We start from the raw sequence: 20775 nt of genomic DNA on the forward strand, positions 1-20775 counted from the left end.
TACAGAATATAACTAAATAACGGAGAGAGAGAGAGAGAGAGAGGGAGAGAGAGAGAGAGAGAGAGAGAGAGAGAGAGAGAGAGAGAGAGAGAGAGAGAGAGAGAGAGAGAGAGAGAGAGAGAGAGAGAGAGAGAGAGAGAGAGAGAGAGAGAGAGAGAGAGAGAGAGAGAGAGAGAGAGAGAGAGAGAGAGAGAGAGAGAGAGAGAGAGAGAGAGAGAGAGAGAGAGAGAGAGAGAGGGGGGAAGAGAGGGAGACACACACACAGCACCGACCTAACTACATGCTTTCATCCTCAAAAGTTCTCTTAAGTTAATTTTGATTCTAGATCCTTTATTTTGTAAGAGTTCACGTTGTAACGTTTTGAATGATTTCTTGTTAATTAAGTTATCATGATGATACGTAGTTAGAATAGTTACATTATTATGAAAGTGTGAACGCCGTGATAATAAATCAGTATTTTCTTGAATGGTGATGGTGATTGTGACGTAACAATGATGATAATGGGAAATACATAAAAAAACTGTGATCCAGTGTTTGTATCCGTGGTAAATTTGTCTCTAGCACAGTGTTAATATGACTTTTTACATTTCGTAGTAAATCAGTTTTGTTTGTTGTAAACATTTAACCAATAAAATGTTTTCTGAATGTAATACTTGTTTATATAATTGTATGTGACCTACATAATTCGAGGAGAGATCTTGTTGAATTCATCCATTAAACATTTGACCGATCACCCCCTGCAAGTTTAATGGCCGGTTCGTGTCGATGCGACTGGTCAGTTTCTTGCTGGAAAATGGTACCATGTGGATTGCTAAAACTACTGGTCTCAACATGTCGTTTCGATATCGAATACTGGTTTAAGTGGGTTTTTTTTTATCAAAACAAGTCTAGTAATGAACTCTGTGCTTTCCGTGACCATGTTAAAAAAAGTCGGTAAAGAAAATAGTATTGTTCCAAAGTCAGTCATATTGTGAACTCTTGTCCATTAACTGCGATGATTACGTTGATTTCCTAACAAAAATGCAGTAAGGAAGAGTAGCGTTTTGAAGTATAAATATTGACCAAACTTCCCTATTTTGGGCCCTGTCCCCTAGGGGTCGAATCAATTTTCTGAATAGAAGTGACTTCCAAACCCTAATGACGTGTAAGACCTAATCTGATTGACTCACACAAGGATGCGTCAGACAAAATTAGGTTGAAATCCATCAAGGCATGTATAAGGACTAACACTTTGAAAGCTTATACACGACGGACGTTGACTGACTGAGCCAATAGTGATACAATAGGAAAGAGATATAAACATGAACTCGTCAAAAGTTATTGATTTTGTTTCCATGGAAACAGGCATAGTATCCCTTTTCTTACGTCCTGGCCACCTTTACATCAGCACCCAGAGACGACGGAAGTGAAGTGTCCAAACTCTCGCGAGATTCTGCACAGATGTAGTGATAGTTCGTGATTTCTTTTAAACAGCTATATTTAGATATTCCATAAACTTACTCTACACCGTTATCCTAAAATGAACGTGTTACAAGTTGGGTATATCATGTTCAATAATGACAGGAAACCTGTGGCGAGTTCTGACCATAACTTATTGTAGACATCGAAAGAGTATGGAATCTGTGTGTGGCACAAAGTTCGCTGACAAACAGATGTGTCTACATTTTGATATTGACAGATCGATAGTTAGGTGAAGTTTTACTGGTTCGTAGGTATTTCAAGGTTACTGTTACAAAGCGTTTGATCCACCCGTCGGTCAGTCAAACAATGACCGGAACTTACAAATACTGCGAAATCAAAAGAACCAATAAAATAAGACATAAGATTGTGACGTAAGATAAATTTAAACTGACCAATGACCACCCGACACTATATAAGGCGGCAATAACGAGACTGACCACTTAAGTATACGCGTGACTAGCGAACAAGATACAGTATAAACAAGATTTAACAATTACGGACACAATACAATTCACATCATATTAAAAGTCGATCCTGCTACATACGAGAAGATGGCACGACAGTAAAACGAACCGGAGCAATGTATAGAAGTAAAATCTCACAAAATGTTGATTTTGATGATTTTACAGAATATAAAATACATCAACACTTGATTCAATGACGACTCTGATTGGTCAGTATCTTAAGAATGTTCTAACCCAACGTTTATACAAAATACAAAACGACGTTTCATACCAAAATGGGTCAGAATCCAGGCATTCCTACAAATGAAGAAGAATTTTAAAGAAGTTGGTCCGAAGGAAACATGACAGATGTCTTTATGAAAGGTGAATGGCAATTTTTTTCATCGGTTATGTCAACTGTAAATTTGTTAGGCCAGTGAACTCGTAAACATGGGCCACCTTTACTCAAAGCTACTTGCAGAAGTACGCTCAAAACCACTCAGTTTGTTTAGATTCATTCATGATAATGAGATAAAGTGGACATCCAGTCGATAATCTCTTGGGGATTTCATTTGTATTACAAACGACTTCCACAGAAATATCATACTTACATCCTCGCTATTCCAGGGGTTCTACCGAGTCACTTTCGATCCGTGAAACATGTCATGGCAATGTTGAAGGTTCCCTGTACGACACCTTGCGGACAAGACGAAAAGGTTAGTTTGATACTTTGATGTACATCAAACGAATCTCGGGGTCGCATATCGGTATATTGTTATGGTTTTGAAATTGGGTGTCGCATCTTTGTAATCTTCAAAAGAAACGTATCAGACTGTGATTGGTCAGATTTTTTCTCCTGGAACCAATTAAGTTATTTCGTTTCTGCTTTCAATTTAGCCATGGCTTGTTCCAGGGGTACAGAGAGCGAAAGTGATCAAACCCCTGGAGTACCGAGGATGCCTATTTACTGCAGACATCTACGAAGTCAATATTTCCTCCTTTGCTATGATCGACCAATTTTCCTTACCTGTTAGACGAATCCACCTAGTCGGTTAATTAGATTTGCTCTATTATCGAAATATTCTGAACAACTATCAATGTATTAACACTAAATGTAACGATCCTCTGTTATCTAAGGAATATTTGATATATATCACAATTGTTCAGCTACATAATTACAATTAATGGTATTTCATTCTTGTAACTCGTATTTTTTTCCTGTTTTTAATCAGTGGAATCCTATAATGAAACAGAGTGTCTAATGTTTTCGTATTCAGTGTTACATCGTAACCGTCATTCACATCAATCACAGTTAAATTCTTTTCTGTACTTGTAGTATTTTGTATTCATGTCATGCGAAAGGTTCGCCTCTGATTATACAGATCTTATATTGGAAGTCCTACTGTGCAGTGTCGTGGGTGGGGTTACCATCGTCCTTACATAACTATCAAAATGTTTTTATGGAATTTCAGTGTGTTCACAAGAGGAAGTCAGCTCCATTCAGATTAATAATTAGCAAGTCGGAAGATATTTACCGGGGTTCGTAAAATCAGGGACGTATAGTCCCTGGTAAAATACAGTCGATACATTGTCTTGAAAAAACATGTCCCAAGTTGAAATAGGAAAGATTTGGAAGAATTCTATATTGACATCTGGTTTCTTAACATGGTGATGGACTTATGTCTTACTACATGTCGTTATACGTACTATTCGAGCAATACACTAACTACATCCGTCCCGGATTAGGAAACCCCTATATATATTAACAACGGACACCAGTTTCCGCTGTGTATGGTTAGGATGTAACCCCTCTTCACAACACCATACCGCTTCGTGTCACCGTCATTGTAAACATGGTGAGTCCTCTACTAATTATTACATATTACATTAGTAATGACGTACGTGTGATATTTAATGTTGTTTTGGTTTTATTTAGTGTTAGTCAAGGGTCTGGTGAAAACGATGATTACAAAAACTCTTATCCATAACTTCTTAAATAAAATGTGGCACAGATACATAAAATATTATCAATCAAATTTCGTAATCGAGGAAAGAATGACTTTCTTCTTTTAAGATGGCGGCCATTCACAGGTTTAGATATAGAACAGATGTAACATTCGATATTTCTTTTCAGATACAAAGTTAAATATTGTATTTTATGTTGAAGTTTAAATGTACAAACTATTTCATTGTTTTATCAAAAGCCACGAATTCCCATTCATATTCTTTAAAATTGACGTTCATTGAATTAAAAAAAAATTAAGATATTGATAAGTATGACGTTTGCCATGCTTTTTATACATAGAGCATTAGTGGTACATTTAGCAAGTGATAAACTTAGATAGTGGTAAACTTAGATGTGGTACACTTAGATAATGGTAAACTTAGCTGGTGAAAAAATTAGATAGTGGTAAACTAAGATAGTGGTAAACTTAGATAGTGGTAAACTTAGATAGTGGTAAACTTAAAGAGTGGTAAACTTAGATAGTGGTAAACTTAGATAGTGGTAAACTTAAAGAGTGCTTAACTTAGATAGTGGTAAACTTAGATAGTGGTAAACTTAAAGAGAGATAAACTTAGATAGAGATAAACTTAGATAGTGGTAAACTTAGATAGTGGTAAACTTAAAAAGAGTGATAAACTTAGATAGTGGTAAACATAGATAGTGGTAAACTTAAAGAGTGCTTAACTTAGATAGTGGTAAACTTAGATAGTGGTAAACTTAGATAGTGGTAAACTTAAAGAGTGATAAACTTAGATAGTGGTAAACTTAAAGAGTGCTAAACTTAGATAGTGGTAAACATAGATAGTGCTAAACTTAAAGAGTGGTAAACTTATATAGGAATAAACTTAGAGATTAACTAAGATATGGTGAGTTAAACTAAGATACGGTTAACTTAGATAGAGATAAACTTACATTAATAGGGCATTAAAGTTAATCAACATGAACGCTGCTAAACATGAAAGGTTGTATGTTCAATAACATACCCTTTGTACCTCTAATTTAGGACTTAGATTTACATACAATGTCCTCTCCTTTTCTCCAAACAAGTTTCTACCTCTCAGATAATAACAACTATTGAAAACTTGACTATGTGGTAACATATGCTTAATACAATCGTAACAGCATTACCTCCTTCCAAAATAAAAAAAAAAAATCGATTTAAGTTTGGATTTAAAAAATCGTTAACATGAAGATAGTGAAATGTTTTTATGTACAAATTGGAGTTAAATGTAGATAAATATTAACACTATGAATGCAAAATGTTACAATATTTAGGCACATAACCCCCCCCCCCCAACCCCCCTTTCTTTTTCGTTGATGGTAATACAGAAACCGTTTACTGAATTTTGTTTCTTGCCCACGAGTGTTACTCGCTTTTGTGAAAAGTTAGTGTTAACACAATATATTGACAATATGTGTACTTTACATCTGTAGGATATGCGTGTGACTATATTTGTTACCGTGGTTTCCGGTTTACTGTCCTCCGTGATTTGCCAGACCACGCCCCCAATGACGTATGTTACCGGATCGAATGTGTGCGTTGTTAATGTGACGTAAGTGATGTCCTGTTCTCTCCTAACATATATTTCTTTATTCATTTTTAATCGAAGCTTCTTACGGGTGTTCAAAGAAATATACGCTTTATTTTTATCTTTAAGAATCTATTTTGCTAAATTATGATTAAATAAAACCTTTGATTACAATGTTGATTTGTATGTCAATGGCCGTAGCGACTAATACAACAGCTAACATGATTACATCTTGACTAATTGAGATAATCTGACCACATGGAAACATTTTACCGAGACTCGACCTAGCTATATGGAGTTACCTCCCATTAACAAATGTTGAGTAAACGTTTTATTTACTTTTATACAATCATCAATTGACAATCAGATAAAGTTGATCAAAATAAATACTATCATATTCTACTTTTAATAACGTTATATATATATCAATATAGTCTTTTATATATCGTTGAAGACGCTTCTTCTCCGTTCAATAAATTATACAAGTATGCATATATACCTGCACCCTCAGTTCTGAAAAAGTCGGTCTTTCGGACTGATTTTCAATGACATTGAAAGGCGTGTGGTAGGAGAGATATTATATTGAACTAATTCCTATTCTATCAACTGAAAAAAAGGTATTGATAGTTTTGGGAATACAAACATAGACTAAAACGCATCTTACAGGTATTAAGCATAATTTTTCTACATGTTGGATGCATACCGGGAGTAGACACGGTTACATTTTAAATATACTCGTTATTAATGTTCGAGAACTGATTCGCATCTGCTTACAACAGTTTTACCACCTGGACATACGAATCATCATCGTCAACAATGTCAGATGGAATGGACCGTCCATAAATCTCGCGAAATAGGAATCTTTTACCGTTCCAAGCTTACCTATTGTTGATAGGGAGCATTTTCTCCAATGATTTTCACGCGATTTCACTACACCCAATTGTGTTTCTAGTTCCAAGTTCCAACAAACGTTTTAAAACGACCTCACACCTTTCTTGCTATGATCATTACTTAGCGTTGTATAGTCAAGGTATAGGTCTATCCCTCTTTAAACAGCATTATTAAATTGTGTGTAAACGTCCTTAATTGTAGCCCGTTCGCTTATTGTTTCTTCCATTTTTCTGGTTGTTTCACGCAGCTCAACTTTCGCTTCAGAATTTTTATTTAATTTTTATTTTTATTTTTTTTTTCAAGTTATTTCACACATTACGTAAAGACCAGACTGTATACACACTGGCTTTCTCACATAAAATAATATACATACATAAGGATGTGTAACATGCATCATCATCATCATTTTACTGTTATTTACAAATTTTTGAACCAGGAAATGATCTTTTATAATATTGATAAGTCAATTGAGATTTAGGGATTTGATGAGGCATCTATTTTTGTAGCTATAAGGTGCGATAAGAATTAAAATTTCATTCTCAATATGATTACAATATTGTGCTACTATGCCAAAAAGAAACGAATCCTTGATGTAAGCAAACCAAATTGGTAATAAGTCGAGAAGAGTTTCAAATCTCGGAAGTAAAATTTTGCACTTCTTGTCATTCCCATAAACAACGAAATATTGTCTCATGTTCCATGTTACATAACGTGCACGAAGGACTAGCAGTTTATTTTATAAAGAAAAGTGTTTGTAGTCAAAATATGATGTATTACTCTAAACTGGAACCACTGTAGTTTTCTACTTTTAGTGACTGGAAAAGGAACTGTAAATATCTTAGCCCATACTATATTATTACACTGCTATCGTTAACATTTCCCACACCTCCAAATGAAACCATGCATGACATTTGGATCCTCACTTACGCATCAATTATGAAACCACCTACTACAACCAACATCGCAAGTTACCATATCGTCATTTAAAACCATTAGAATTATGACATCACTCTGCTTCACAATCAATAAAAATATCGAAATTTTTGAATAGTTTTCTTATTCTTAAACTTACTCGTTTTATTTTCTTAGGAAATTCTGCGAAAATACGTTTTGAAATACATTCAGCGAGATGTTGCCTTACACAGTTTTTATCAAAATATAAATCTTGTATCCCAATAAATCCACAGCGAAACAAAATCCTACCAAGGAAAGCAATAGCGAAAACCCCACAATCAACCCCATTGGTTTGTTGCTGCACGTTTGGAACAATAGTTTTTAAAACTTTAATTTTTATTTTTCTCGTAATGTTACGATACCTGCATTTCTAAAGAAGCTGACAAAGGACCCTCTTTAACGTACTTGTACCTCTCCAGAAAAGATAGACAAAGTTGAAAAACATGAGAGAACGCCTTGCATTGCAAAAGCTCTGTAAGAAAATGAAGAAAACAAAGGACTTAAAGAGCAAAACAGCTTGATATCAATCAATATCTAAATATATAGTTTAGGACAAGACAAGTCGAAAATACCACTCTGTATGGTCATATCCTGCGTTACAATACCTAAACCCGCTTGGGATACGAAGTATGCATTCTATGTGTTTTTTTAGATAGCCTGTATTACAGTATAAAATTACTCTGTCGGTGTGTGTTAACATTTTCCATGAATTATATATAATTCTTACAAAAGGACATCACGCACGCACGCACGCACGCACGCACACACACACACACACACACACACACAGGATATAGTAACGTGATGAAACATACACGGTATCACACAGTCAGCAGTTCTAGATCGCACCCAGGAAGCACTGGGTCCACTTCAGAGTTATTCATGTAACATCATGTACAAGTTCGTCTACGGTCATTGGCTTACTTCCGGTAACGAACAACCACAGTACAAGTTCCAGAGGATTTGTTGACAAATTTTATCCATAAACTGACTTCCTCAAAGTTGTCTATTTCTGAAAGGTTACATAACTGTAGTGTAGTGCTTCCTTTATCTTTCAAACATCTGAACATATCTGAAGTATTGTTTTGACAGGTTCCTGCAAACACGGCTGGTGACGTTCAGACAAAGAATGGTGTACTATGTTAAGTGTAGCTGGAACAAACGATGTGCAAGGTCAGTATCAGATAACCGGCGATGTCGTGTGACATCTTCTTTTACCTCTTCAAAACAGATTCTGGTTGGAAGTAAATTGATAGTAAAATTAAAGAAAAGTAGATTCAGGAATCCTTCTTGGTTCATATTGACACGTTCTTCATTACTTAAACAAATTGACTATAAATTACAACATAATATACACAAGTTTTTCTTCTCTATGTACTGTGTTAAGTTCTTGTTCAATTATATATAAATGGATTGATATGGAACACGATAAACAACAACATGTTTATGTTCACAGAATTTATTTTTGAGAAATAGCAAAAATTTTATCAAAGGCAACATTCTTCAGTTTTGTCTTCCTATTTAATTTTGCGATGTTGTCATTAAACGTTTAACAAAATTTTACAAATATTAGACGAGTACACAAAAACGAACTCTACTTAGAAAACAATCTTTGTTTGCAACTTTTAAAGAGTAAAAAAAATATATTTTCGAAGGTATAGAACTCAGCTGAAATCGAAGACTGTTATCAGCGATTCCTGGAGGTTCGAACCAAGATGTTGTGAGGGGTTTATTCAATCTGAAGACAGATGTCAGAAAAGTAAGTCCTAAGTAATCTATGTTAAAATTATAGCTATGTCAAAAATTATCATACAGAAAGGTGATCGGACATGAGCAATGTGTGAGAGTTTGGAGTATGACTTTAGTCGACCTTCGAGTATTAACTGTACGATCTATTTTTGTTGATATGTGTTATGTTCATTGCAATAAAGTAGAAGAACAAACGTGTTGAGCTTCTACTTCACTTGTTTTGTTTTCTTATCGAAATGGACTAAATTGTTAGATATTCAATTCATAACTCTTAAAAAATTATAGGATTTAAATATCTGTTAAAAAATTTGTACTTTCTGTTAATTATCATATTTTAAAGTTTGCGCAACCGTTTCATTAACAAGATAAAAAAATAAAATAAAATAGGAGCGACCCAACACTAATTCATATCATTATTGTTAGGAGAGTGTAACAATGTCTTTGCGCGTGTAATTTTAGATTATGATTAATTCACATTCATTTACTTTGCCCTGTCCGGCGTAAAGCGTGAAACAAGAGGTCATTTAAAAAGTAACATTTGAAACTTGGCTGTCAAATTAAGTTTTAGCTAATTACATAATTATACATAGTAAGGAATCATATCAAAACGGCGGGTTAAAACGAGGCTCCGAAAGGTCACGTAATGAACTCGATTATCTCAGATCAATACAGCGATTGGAGGTAGACACAACAGCGAGTGTCGACTAGTTTTAGTTTGAAGTTGTTTATTTTTATCAATTTCTCACAGAAAATGTTAAAAGTTTATGAAGAGTCTAATTTTACGTACCACAATGCTTGCCCGAAATCAAACGCATGGAGAAAAATAACGAAATCTTAACACTTTTAGGAACAAAAACATTGATGCACATTATAAATTAATTAAAGTAGCACGCTGTTGTTTTTGTATTCCAAACAAAAGTCTAGGAACTAAAATAGATTTTATGTGATGTATATTGAGAGTACACCTAGGTTTAAGTCGTATATTATTACTTAGCAGGTATTTTGTTTGTGAAGAATGTAGACCCTGTAACAACATATATATAACAATCTATGGGACCTCCTGCATTCAAATTACAATGTATATAGCATTGTGACCTTTGGAAACAAATATACTCTCCTTCCAAAACATTATAGACAATATCAGAAATACAGGGTAAAATTTAACCAGAACAAAAAAAGTATTTATTTGGAACTCGTTTTGAAAAAGCACACTCAAAACTATGTCGAATTACAGTTGTTGTATAAAGTCTAGGTGTGATCGTTTTTACAGCAGTTGCAGATAAGATTAAAAAAGGCGACACAGGAACTGACGTCATTGACCACTCAATATGGCCGCCAATCATCGGATCTGTTCTGGCTGTTGTCGCAATATCTGTAGCTGTCATTATCATTGTGTTTCTACACAAAGCAGCTTCAAAAAAGTAAGTATTAATATTTCATGATAATGCCGCCTTTTATCGGGATATTGTGACTAACATGATATTAATAGGATCTATATCCTGTTTACGGTATTTCCACGACAATGATGAGTTTTTGTATGTACCACCAACAAGACAGTCATAAGATTGATGTAGAAGTTGTGATATTTGTCTGGTATTATTATTGTTATAGTCGATAGTATTGCTTTCTTCCTTTGTGCCTTAGTACATTCTGCGTACTAAAGATTGTTAGACTGAAAAAATATCTTATATAATAGTGGCGATGTTGGTCCATCTTAGCACATCACGGTAGATGAAACGAATGATACTAACATAGGTTATTTGAGTACAGATATATATTTTTTATATTTGTTTTCTTATTTCTGTTATTAAGCGTCTGTGATTTGTCTTGTTTTCTAGGAAAGGTGAGTTTGGCGGCGGCATCCACACTGGTAGTAAGTGAACGCCATTCTTTCCTTGAGGATTTGTTTCCAGCTTTTTATCTGATTCTTAATTCTAAAAAATGTGACAATTTTCTAAAGGTCGACATAAATTTAACACCAGTTTTTAATCGTTCAGAAAATAATGTTTTGAAAGTCAACTTTTTATTTTTTCAATCTTAATTGAAAAATGTACGAATCTGATAGAATTGCCAATGTGCCCTGCTAAAAGGTTGGTGACCAAATTGTTTCATGTATTGCAGAGCGACATGCCATAAACAACCAAACGTACGCGGACGCCTTACCGTCTGTTAGTCACTCTTATGATACAGTGGATAGTAGGAGGCATCACTCGTACGAAATGTTGGATAGCAGTCGAGTTGGGATGACTCAGAACATTTACGATAGTATTAACACATACAAGATCCTACAGAGTGGTTCGATAAAATGAAAATCCGATCTACCCACTATGGTGATTTCAAGCGTCCTAGATTGCGATATATTCCAGTTTTCGTGAAGAGAAGTAGTCTTCTGTTATTTCAAGCAGACCGCTGCTCAAAATGACTTTTTCTGTTGGAAAATAGTTCTGTTGGAATTATCTTCATGTTGCAACACACGACACCAAATTATTTCTTTATCACTTTACGATTTTCCTCTATATAATAAAAAAACTTTATTTATTTTACAACAATCGCGGAGCAAGTTTTTCCAATTTATATTAATAAAATTATTATTAATATAACATATTAATAATCAGTCTTGTTGGCCCGGATGGAAAGGTCTTACTGTGGGAGAAATCTGGAGTACTCGGGGAAAACCCGCGTGGTCAGACAGGTGACCCCATACCTTTTCACATCCATTCTGGAAATCAAACTGTGGACGGCTAGGTGAAAGACGATTGTATTGCCATGCGGGACCCGAACATCCTATTCTCTATATTTTCCTATAGTGAATAAAGTCTGAAATTCCAGATGTTTGCCCCAGAACAAATAGAACATGTTGACAGATTACGTCGCTATCAATTTCTGTTCGATACTTCCTGGTCGTTACTAGACACGTTCAGTCATTAAGCCATAGGTTCACAACAAATAAATGACGAGAATATTATACATACCGTTTAGCCGCTTTTTTTTGCGGGGATAATATTTTGACTATATCATGTTACAATAAAATGATCGCAAAAAATTTAGTCCCTGAAATAAGGAAACACGTGTGTATGAGATGTCCTTTTACATCCAGAATGCGAATTTTTAATTCGTTAAAATATAAATCAATCGTTTTAGAGGAAACTTGCGAAAATTTTGACCCGTGAAAATTATTAATTGTTCGGTATGCAATATATAGCATGAAGAAATTGACATTATCATCTTATTTCAGTATCTATGGGCGGATTTACAGAGATGTTCAAAGTTTCGCATGTAATGTCCCAGTGGTTGACGTCTGTAGATAGCGACAGTTCAAAAAAAAAGAGCAAACTCATCAACAGTCATATTTACAATTGCGCTTACCTATCCAATATTATTTAAACTATCACAAAACCTTTTGTAATTACCTTTGTTGTATAACCAAACTTGTCGTGGAAAGTTTGAATTAAATGTATTATGATTAAAACATCTAAAATGTGTAAATAGGACCGTGATATCTTGTATCTGCTGGTAAACAGATTCTCCTACAACAACTTTCTTATCAACATTTACATCACGTGCCAGCGACAAATCTTATAGAGAAGAGGAGTGTTCTGTAAAATGATAAGGTTCCTCAGTAAATTGATTGAAGTTGTATTTATACATTGAATCAATAATACGACCAGGAATAGTAATCTAAATGCCTCCATATTGTTTGTAATTGATTGTAAATTGTTCTATAAAACAATACAGGTATTTGGCATCGTGGAAATGCATACTAAATCAAATTTCATTATGAGAATTTACACATGGGTAAATATTTCGGGATTTTGATACGTGGATGTTATGTTTCGTTTGTAAACTTCCATCTATGGACTTCTAAAGACGCTGGCCGTTTAAAATGTCGCGTGACTAATTGTTATTCTGTTATCCCATGTAACAACACCAAGTAATATGTATCACAAGGTTCTACCATGGTTCCGGATTACTTATGAAACAGCACTTATCTATTACACACGTTGATCTATTTTCTCGCCAACACAACAGAAAGTCACTACACCTACATTATATAGGAAACGGTAACAAGTGACAGTTAACTGAATAATGTACGATAATTTATCTTACTTGGTATCAAACCATTTTACTATACATTATACACAAAACCAAAACGCGTTCGCAGCGCTAGAAAAACAGGAATGGACAATCAGCAAGAACATTCATATATATCCCAGGAGAACAGGAGAGAATATTAATTAATGAAACCACATTGCTTATGAAGAACTGAGCCATATCTCGCTGTAACCTCATTTGAAATATGTACCGAATATCATTTTAGTATCTGAAGTTAATATATGAAATAAGGTTAAATGATTGTGTAACTGACTGTACCTTAATAAACAGACATATTTAAGAATAACACAAAATATCAGTAATATTATTCATACGATATATATTAACTGTACGAGAACTCATCTATATAGGAACATTACCTTTTATGGTATGAATGGATTAACTGACGTCAGAAAAAAGATATTCTGATAACAAGCAACATGGATAACAATACGCGGTCATGAACGTACGTGTCATTAACATAAGATGACTAAACACTACAACAGGAAACAGAGATGAGAAAATCCCCTGAGTAGTCTCGTAAGTCAGTATAAATAAGCTTTAGCTTTAATTCTGCTTTCCATTAGTAATTTTTTCCACCAGGAGACACGAAGTTAAAGGTGAGATTTATTTTAATGAACAAGTGTATATATTGTATGTGTAGAATAATTTCACCTTCAGTTTTAGAGTGTCACTTCAGGCTTTATTTCAAAACGATATTTTAGGATATATAAAAATCAGGAATGGCTATTCTTTCAAATGTTGAACCTTAGGTACAAAGGATCTTGTACATATCATGTATTTGATTCCAGACGACGTGTTTCTTATTGAGTAACAATTCCGTTTCTAGACTTTCTTTTTTTTTTAATCACACTTATTTGTGGATAAAACTGAAATGAATTACGGCACGTCTCGAATTCAAAATGGCGCGAGTGAATTTTTTCTCTAATGAAGGATTCAAGTTACGAGTTAATCGGAAGGCTGTATTTATAATGACGTCAATCTCTTATAAACAGCTAATCAAAAACATGCTTTAAATAAGGCTCTTAAGAGGGTTACCACAAATAAGTTAGGGGGCGATATAAAGGAAAACAGTTCTGTCGCCACATCAAATTACATTTATTGTGACTATACATATAGCATGCATTTTTTCATCTCCATGATAATGAGGAAATTTTTACTGTTGTGATATATATCTATATTTTTCAGAGATATGGGGATCTTTCCTCTCTTATTTGTCGCATATGAGTTTCTCATCTGCTCCCGGTCAGCTACAGGTCAAGTAAACAGCAAGTCAGGACAACATCAGGGCCCTGGAGTTGAGCCCTTGATGACTCACACCAATCAAAAAGTCTTAACTAATAAAATGGAGTCACCTATCTTTGCAACCCTTCATGGTCATAATATTTGCAACGAAACTATTGAGTAAGTTATTAAAACTTGTTTTAAACTAGTGTCATTATATTCATACAGAGGCGTAACTAAATAAGAAAAACTTCCATGTTTTTTTATTATTTCATATATTATTGTTATACAAGGTTTATATTTCTACAAATTTTGTCTGATTTTATATCTTTGTTACTTATAAAAACTTTCATTTTGATTCATATTTCAACCATCTATCTCATAGTTCTGTTATAGTACTAATTGTTCTTATTCACGTGTAACAACGCTTAATACCTACGTAAGCTTTTGTTACATTTTGATACATTTTTTTTTATTTTTCATCTACTCTACCATGTTTTGTTATAGCCATAGACATGAACATATATTATTGGAAATTAAAAATTTTGAAAAGCTAGCTCTTTGTGGTATTTGAAGTGACGGTTATTCTGTTCCGACAATATGAATTCGGCATCAACCAGTTGATACTTTGATATTATTATCAACTCCACGATCTTCTAGCGCTTGTTACGTATATGATTTGCATTTCTTTGAGAAAGAAATATTGCATGAGTATTTTCACTAGAGAAATTCAATGCTAAATATTTAGTAACAATAGGAGAACACAATTGAATCCTATGAAACTATATTATGTTTCAGAAAGTAAAACCATAATTTATACCAACATGCCTTCACAAATTTTTTCCAAAATTTCAAATAAAATTATCCAAGGTTTACAAAATCCTTATTATACCATACGTTTGTCCCTTAAGATAATGATTCTTGCTTAAATGGTGACACTATGTTTATTGATTATCTTCAGATACAATGACATTGTTAGAGAGACGTTTCAGTTCATTTTCCCGGAAAAAAAATCATGTCATCGACTTAGTATCAGTAATTGTACGGACGGGTTTTACACTGTGTAAGTATCTTAAGTACCGATACCGGGTCAAATAGACATACAGAAACAGGTTATCGTGGTTTATCATCTATTCTGACATCCTCATTTTAAAGGATTTCTTTTATCGCCAAATTTGAACTTAATAAAATTATGATTAAAAACCGAAATATGTTTCTGTTGTGAAATTTTCTCAAAAAAAAAAAAAAAAAAACCACAAGAAAATGCATTTGGAATACATTGTTGAAATCAAGTGTAGGACCTATATATGTGTTGTATATGAATAACAGGAAAATTACATCATTATATGAAAGTGTATCAATTGGCCGATTTGTTATCTCTCCGAAAATCACCGATAAGTCTTGTTAAGACGAAACACGTGTATGATATGTTATTAATGGAATGAACTTGTCATACATATTCGGGGCATCATTGATAATCGGATCTAGTGCTTTTTGCTACGATTTACAAACTTTTTAACTCTTTTTTTTTTTTACATCAAATAGGATGAAAACTGCTATCGGTGTCAGGAACGTGACAAAGAAAGTGATGAAAACAATACAAAGATGTTGTCATTTATACAAGGAAAGAAATAACACATGCGTTAAAGGTATTGGTTTATAATTCAGTCTGTTCTATATAATGACATGTAAGTAACAAGATACACTGTCAGATTTACTATGTTTAACACATAAAGTACAGAATACACTGTCAGATACACAATGTTTAACATATTAAGTACAGGATACACTGTCAGATTCACAATGTTTAACACATTAAGTACAGGATACACTGTCAGATACACAATGTTTAACACATAAAGTACAGTATACACGGTCAGATTCATAATGTTTAACACATTAAGTACAGGATACACTGTCAGATACACAATGTTTAACACATAAAGTACAGAATACACTGTCAGATTCATAATGTTTAACACATTAAATACAGGATACACTGTCAGATTCATAATGTTTAACACATTAAGTACAGGATACACTGTCAGATTCATAATGTTTAACACATTAAGTACAGGATACACTGTCAGATACACAATGTTTAACACATTAAGTACAGGATACACTGTCAGATTCACAATGTTTAACACATTAAGTACAGGATACACTGTCAGATACACAATGTTTAACACATAAAGTACAGTATACACTGTCAGATACACAATGTTTAACACATAAAGTACAGGATACACTGTCAGATACACAATGTTTAACACATAAAGTACAGTATACACTGTCAGATTCATAATGTTTAACACATTAAGTACAGGATACACTGTCAGATACACAATGTTTAACACATAAAGTACAGTATACACGGTCAGATTCATAATGTTTAACACATTAAGTACAGGATACACTGTCAGATACACAATGTTTAACACATTAAGTACAGGATACACTGTCAGATACACAATGTTTAACACATTAAGTACAGGATACACTGTCAGATTCATAATGTTTAACACATTAAGTACAGGATACACTGTCAGATACACAATGTTTAACACATTAAGTACAGGATACACTGTCAGATTCATAATGTTTAACACATTAAGTACAGGATACACTGTCAGATTCACAATGTTTAACACATTAAGTACAGGATACACTGTCAGATTTACTATGTTTAACACATTAAGTACAGGATACACTGTCAGATTTACTATCTTTAACACATTAAGTACAGGATACACTGTCAGATACACAATGTTTAACACATTAAGTACAGGATACACTGTCAGATACACTATGTTTAACACATTAAGTACAGGATACACTGTCAGATTTACTATGTTTAACACATTAAGTACAGGATACACTGTCAGATTTACTATGTTTAACACATTAAGTACAGGATACACTGTCAGATTTACTATCTTTAACACATTAAGTACAGGATACACTGTCAGATACACTATGTTTAACACATTAAGTACAGGATACACTGTCAGATTTACTATGTTTAACACATTAAGTACAGGATACACTGTCAGATACACTATGTTTAACACATTAAGTACAGGATACACTGTCAGATTTATAATGTTTAACACATGAAGTACAGGATACACTGTCAGATTTACTATGTTTAACACATTAAGTACAGGATACACTGTCAGATACACTATGTTTAACACATTAAGTACAGGATACACTGTCAGATTTACTATGTTTAACACATTAAGTACAGGATACACTGTCAGATACACAATGTTTAACACATTAAGTACAGGATACACTGTCAGATTCATAATGTTTAACACATTAAGTACAGGATACACTGTCAGATACACAATGTTTAACACATTAAGTACAGGATACACTGTCAGATACACAATGTTTAACACATAAAGTACAGTATACACTGTCAGATTTATAATGTTTAACACATGAAGTACAGGATACACTGTCAGATTTACTATCTTTAACACATTAAGTACAGGATACACTGTCAGATTCTTTATTTCTAGACATCATAGCCATCGCCATCACCATTGCCGTCCCGTCAGTTTTGATATGTGGAATACTGTTGCCCTGTGTCATTTGTTGCTACTGCTGTTGTTGTAAGGTGAGAGACAGTATGTTAGACAATAGAGCGTTCAATCCGATTCCAACATATCCTCAAAGACTATTATTACAAATACGACCTGTACATCGTCGAGATATCTTAAATGAAGTCATGTGCTCGTCATTCATTAATAAAAATATGAAATTTATTTTGTTTTAGAATCGGCGGCGGTCATATGGAAAAGTCTGACCCCAGGACCTCCCTGTAAGTCACCTCACATGACAAGAAATATTTTCCCGGGTACTCGACTGATTGTTTCGAGCGGTTGTGACACGAACAATGTCTGGAGGATTTATTTCGAGCTCTCGGCATGTTTTCTCAAACGCTCGATATCACATTCTAAATTACATGAAAACCAATGAAGCACCCATATATTAAAAACCACGTGGTGAATTTAAACTACGCCCTAACATTATTCCTTTGTCATCTTCAAAAGAAGCGTATCAGACTGTGATTGGTCAGTTGTTTTCTCCTGGAACCAATCAAATCACTTCGCTTGTGCCTTCAATTTTGCCATGTTTCATGGGTGCAGAGAGCGACATTGGTCGAAAACCCTTGAGTATCGAGGATGATAGAAAATACGTGGTTGTATATTCTTAATGTAGCACCGGAGTAACACAACATTTCAGTATCATTACTATCATAAGCGTGTGATGCCTAAATAGATTTCCCATTTCTTTTTTTAAAAAACGATTTAACTAAATCTATAGGAGGCATTCACTTCCGGGACTTCCGGTTTATACTCTTTGCACTTTTCCTTGCATAAATTTTCAAATGTTTTCCTGATTTCGGCAGTACTTTAAATTAAGATTCTGTTGAAATATCGGTTCTTTCCAAGGTTAGGAGAACTCTTTCTAAATGTTATGAAATATTGTTTTCTATAAAAACTGAATAAAATTATCCACGATTGCGATTAAACTTATTAAAAAGGAAATTTTCGTTGTTCTTTTTTCCTTATGGGTACTTTTCGTATTCCTAGTGTATACACCAAGTAAAAGGTATCAACACGAACACTTCAAACTGTGGCTATCGATAAACATGTGCTTAAAGTTCTTGTTTTGAATAAATACAAATATTATACTTTAACTATAAATTCCTTTATTTTACAACAATATCTAAACGTGTTACAAGCTTAATCACTCGAATTGGCCTAATTTGGGAGGAACTCGGAGTAGACGAGGTAAGTGTTCATACAAGTGACACCATACCTCTGTCATTGCGCCATTCGACCGTCTACCAATAATTATACATCGTATAATTGTAATATCTTTATCAACTTTTCCAAGTTCTTAAAAGCAGCAAGACGGTTGCATATCACATACCGATTCAAATAAACCTCGAGTTCTCTCCCTTCTTACAACATCTTTGAACCCAATCTTCAACCACGACGTGAAACATCCAGCCGTGCTTTGTTGTTTACCAAATTACGTATGAACCATCTTCCTCTTTGTGATATAATTCATGTGATAATGTAATTCCAAAATTTTCCTACATTCGCGTTTATGCAAAACACTATTGCAAATGCTTCTCAAAAATGATTATCTTGTTCACGAGCATCCAGTGTTAATTAAAGTGACATCACGGTAAAACCACGTGTTTCTGTTCTATTACCAAGTGTATCCAGTTGGTTTTCGTTGAAATATTCACATAAAAGGAAAATCTCTCGCTGTTGATCAACATTCTGTATTTGTAAATTGTTTGCGTCATATATGAGAGCGCGTGCGAACAATACGCCACTGCAGTACACAAGAATGGCTTCCAACGTGAATCGGTCGTTTTTGAAAATATTTTGCAATGTCAACCACCAGAGAAGGATGGCCAAATGGGCAGGAAAACCCTAGAATGTCGGTAGGAAAGGTTACCATGGAAGACGGGAACGTGTCAGAAAAAAAGCAATCAGGCCGGTGCATGTATTCTGTTGGGCTGACAGACAGACAGACAGATAGACAAAATGGAACTAGGTCTAAGTAATGCATGTTGTTTACAATACGTGAAAGGCTAATGGATATTAATGTCACTTTTTTCGTAATTCTGGAGTTAATGCGAGTTAGTAAACAAAGTCTACTAATCTATAACAAATAAGAGTGTCGATTAACATGTGTTTACATACTTTTCCACTTCTTTTATAAATGAACTGCCTCGTTTTCAAAACTGTCAAGTGATGTTAACAGTTGTAAATGTGATCAGGATTCCCCGGCTAATTTAAGTGGTCAAACGGAAAATTTGAAATCGACTGTGAATTTACTGGTATAGCATATAAATATAACTGAAATTCTTTAAAACACGGAAGTTACTCAAAACATTTATCGGCTACTTTTTCCTTCAGTTGCAAGCTGCTGCCAGATTTCGGTACATAACAAACCTCATTATCTAATGGCTGTAGTGATTAATTGATCTCTTCGATACGTTTAAATAGGAATATTAGATTGGGATATTACAGTCTATATGTCTAAATCACAGTATCCGTTATATATCAATTATATTTCTGACAGTACTGAAACAGTAGCTTCCCGACATTATAAAGACATCAGTTTTCTGACAGTATAAGGACAGTACTTTACTGGCAGTATTATAACATAACTGACATTGTAACACAGTAGCTTTCTGACAATATAATGACAGGAGTCTTCTGAAAGAGCACGGGCAGTCTTTTCCCGGCATCATAGAAATAGCAGTTTTCTGACGGTACAACGATAGTACTTTGTAGAAAGTACAAGGTCAGAGATTCCTGACTACTTCTACTGAGGAATTATATAGTTGTTTTTACTTTAATCT

General features: G+C 34.1%; 1 protein-coding gene across 1 annotated transcript; it reads left to right on the forward strand.

Annotated features, from left to right (window-relative positions):
* Positions 1-3739: 3739 nt before the first annotated feature.
* Positions 3740-12554, forward strand: LOC132544873 (uncharacterized). The gene is made up of 7 exons (XM_060208526.1): positions 3740-3760; positions 5344-5462; positions 8376-8456; positions 8939-9042; positions 10303-10453; positions 10871-10905; positions 11154-12554. Exons 1-7 carry the CDS (start codon positions 3758-3760, stop codon positions 11339-11341), a joined length of 681 nt encoding a protein of 226 aa, XP_060064509.1. The 5' UTR covers positions 3740-3757; the 3' UTR covers positions 11342-12554.
* The last annotated feature ends 8221 nt before the right edge of the window (positions 12555-20775 follow it).

Source organism: Ylistrum balloti, unplaced genomic scaffold (assembly GCF_031769215.1).
Source record: "Ylistrum balloti isolate Yb309-2 unplaced genomic scaffold, AGI_CSIRO_Ybal_v1 Utg369812, whole genome shotgun sequence".
In the NCBI taxonomy this organism is placed as follows: domain Eukaryota; kingdom Metazoa; phylum Mollusca; class Bivalvia; order Pectinida; family Pectinidae; genus Ylistrum; species Ylistrum balloti.

What these genes read in the sequence shown, in the direction of transcription:
- LOC132544873 (XM_060208526.1), top strand. An exon ending in GTGTGCGTTGTTAATGTGAC is followed by an intron (nt 5,463 to 8,375) that starts GTAAGTGATGTC and finishes TTGTTTTGACAG; the next exon opens with GTTCCTGCAAACACGGCTGG. An exon ending in TGAAGACAGATGTCAGAAAA is followed by an intron (nt 9,043 to 10,302) that starts GTAAGTCCTAAG and finishes TCGTTTTTACAG; the next exon opens with CAGTTGCAGATAAGATTAAA.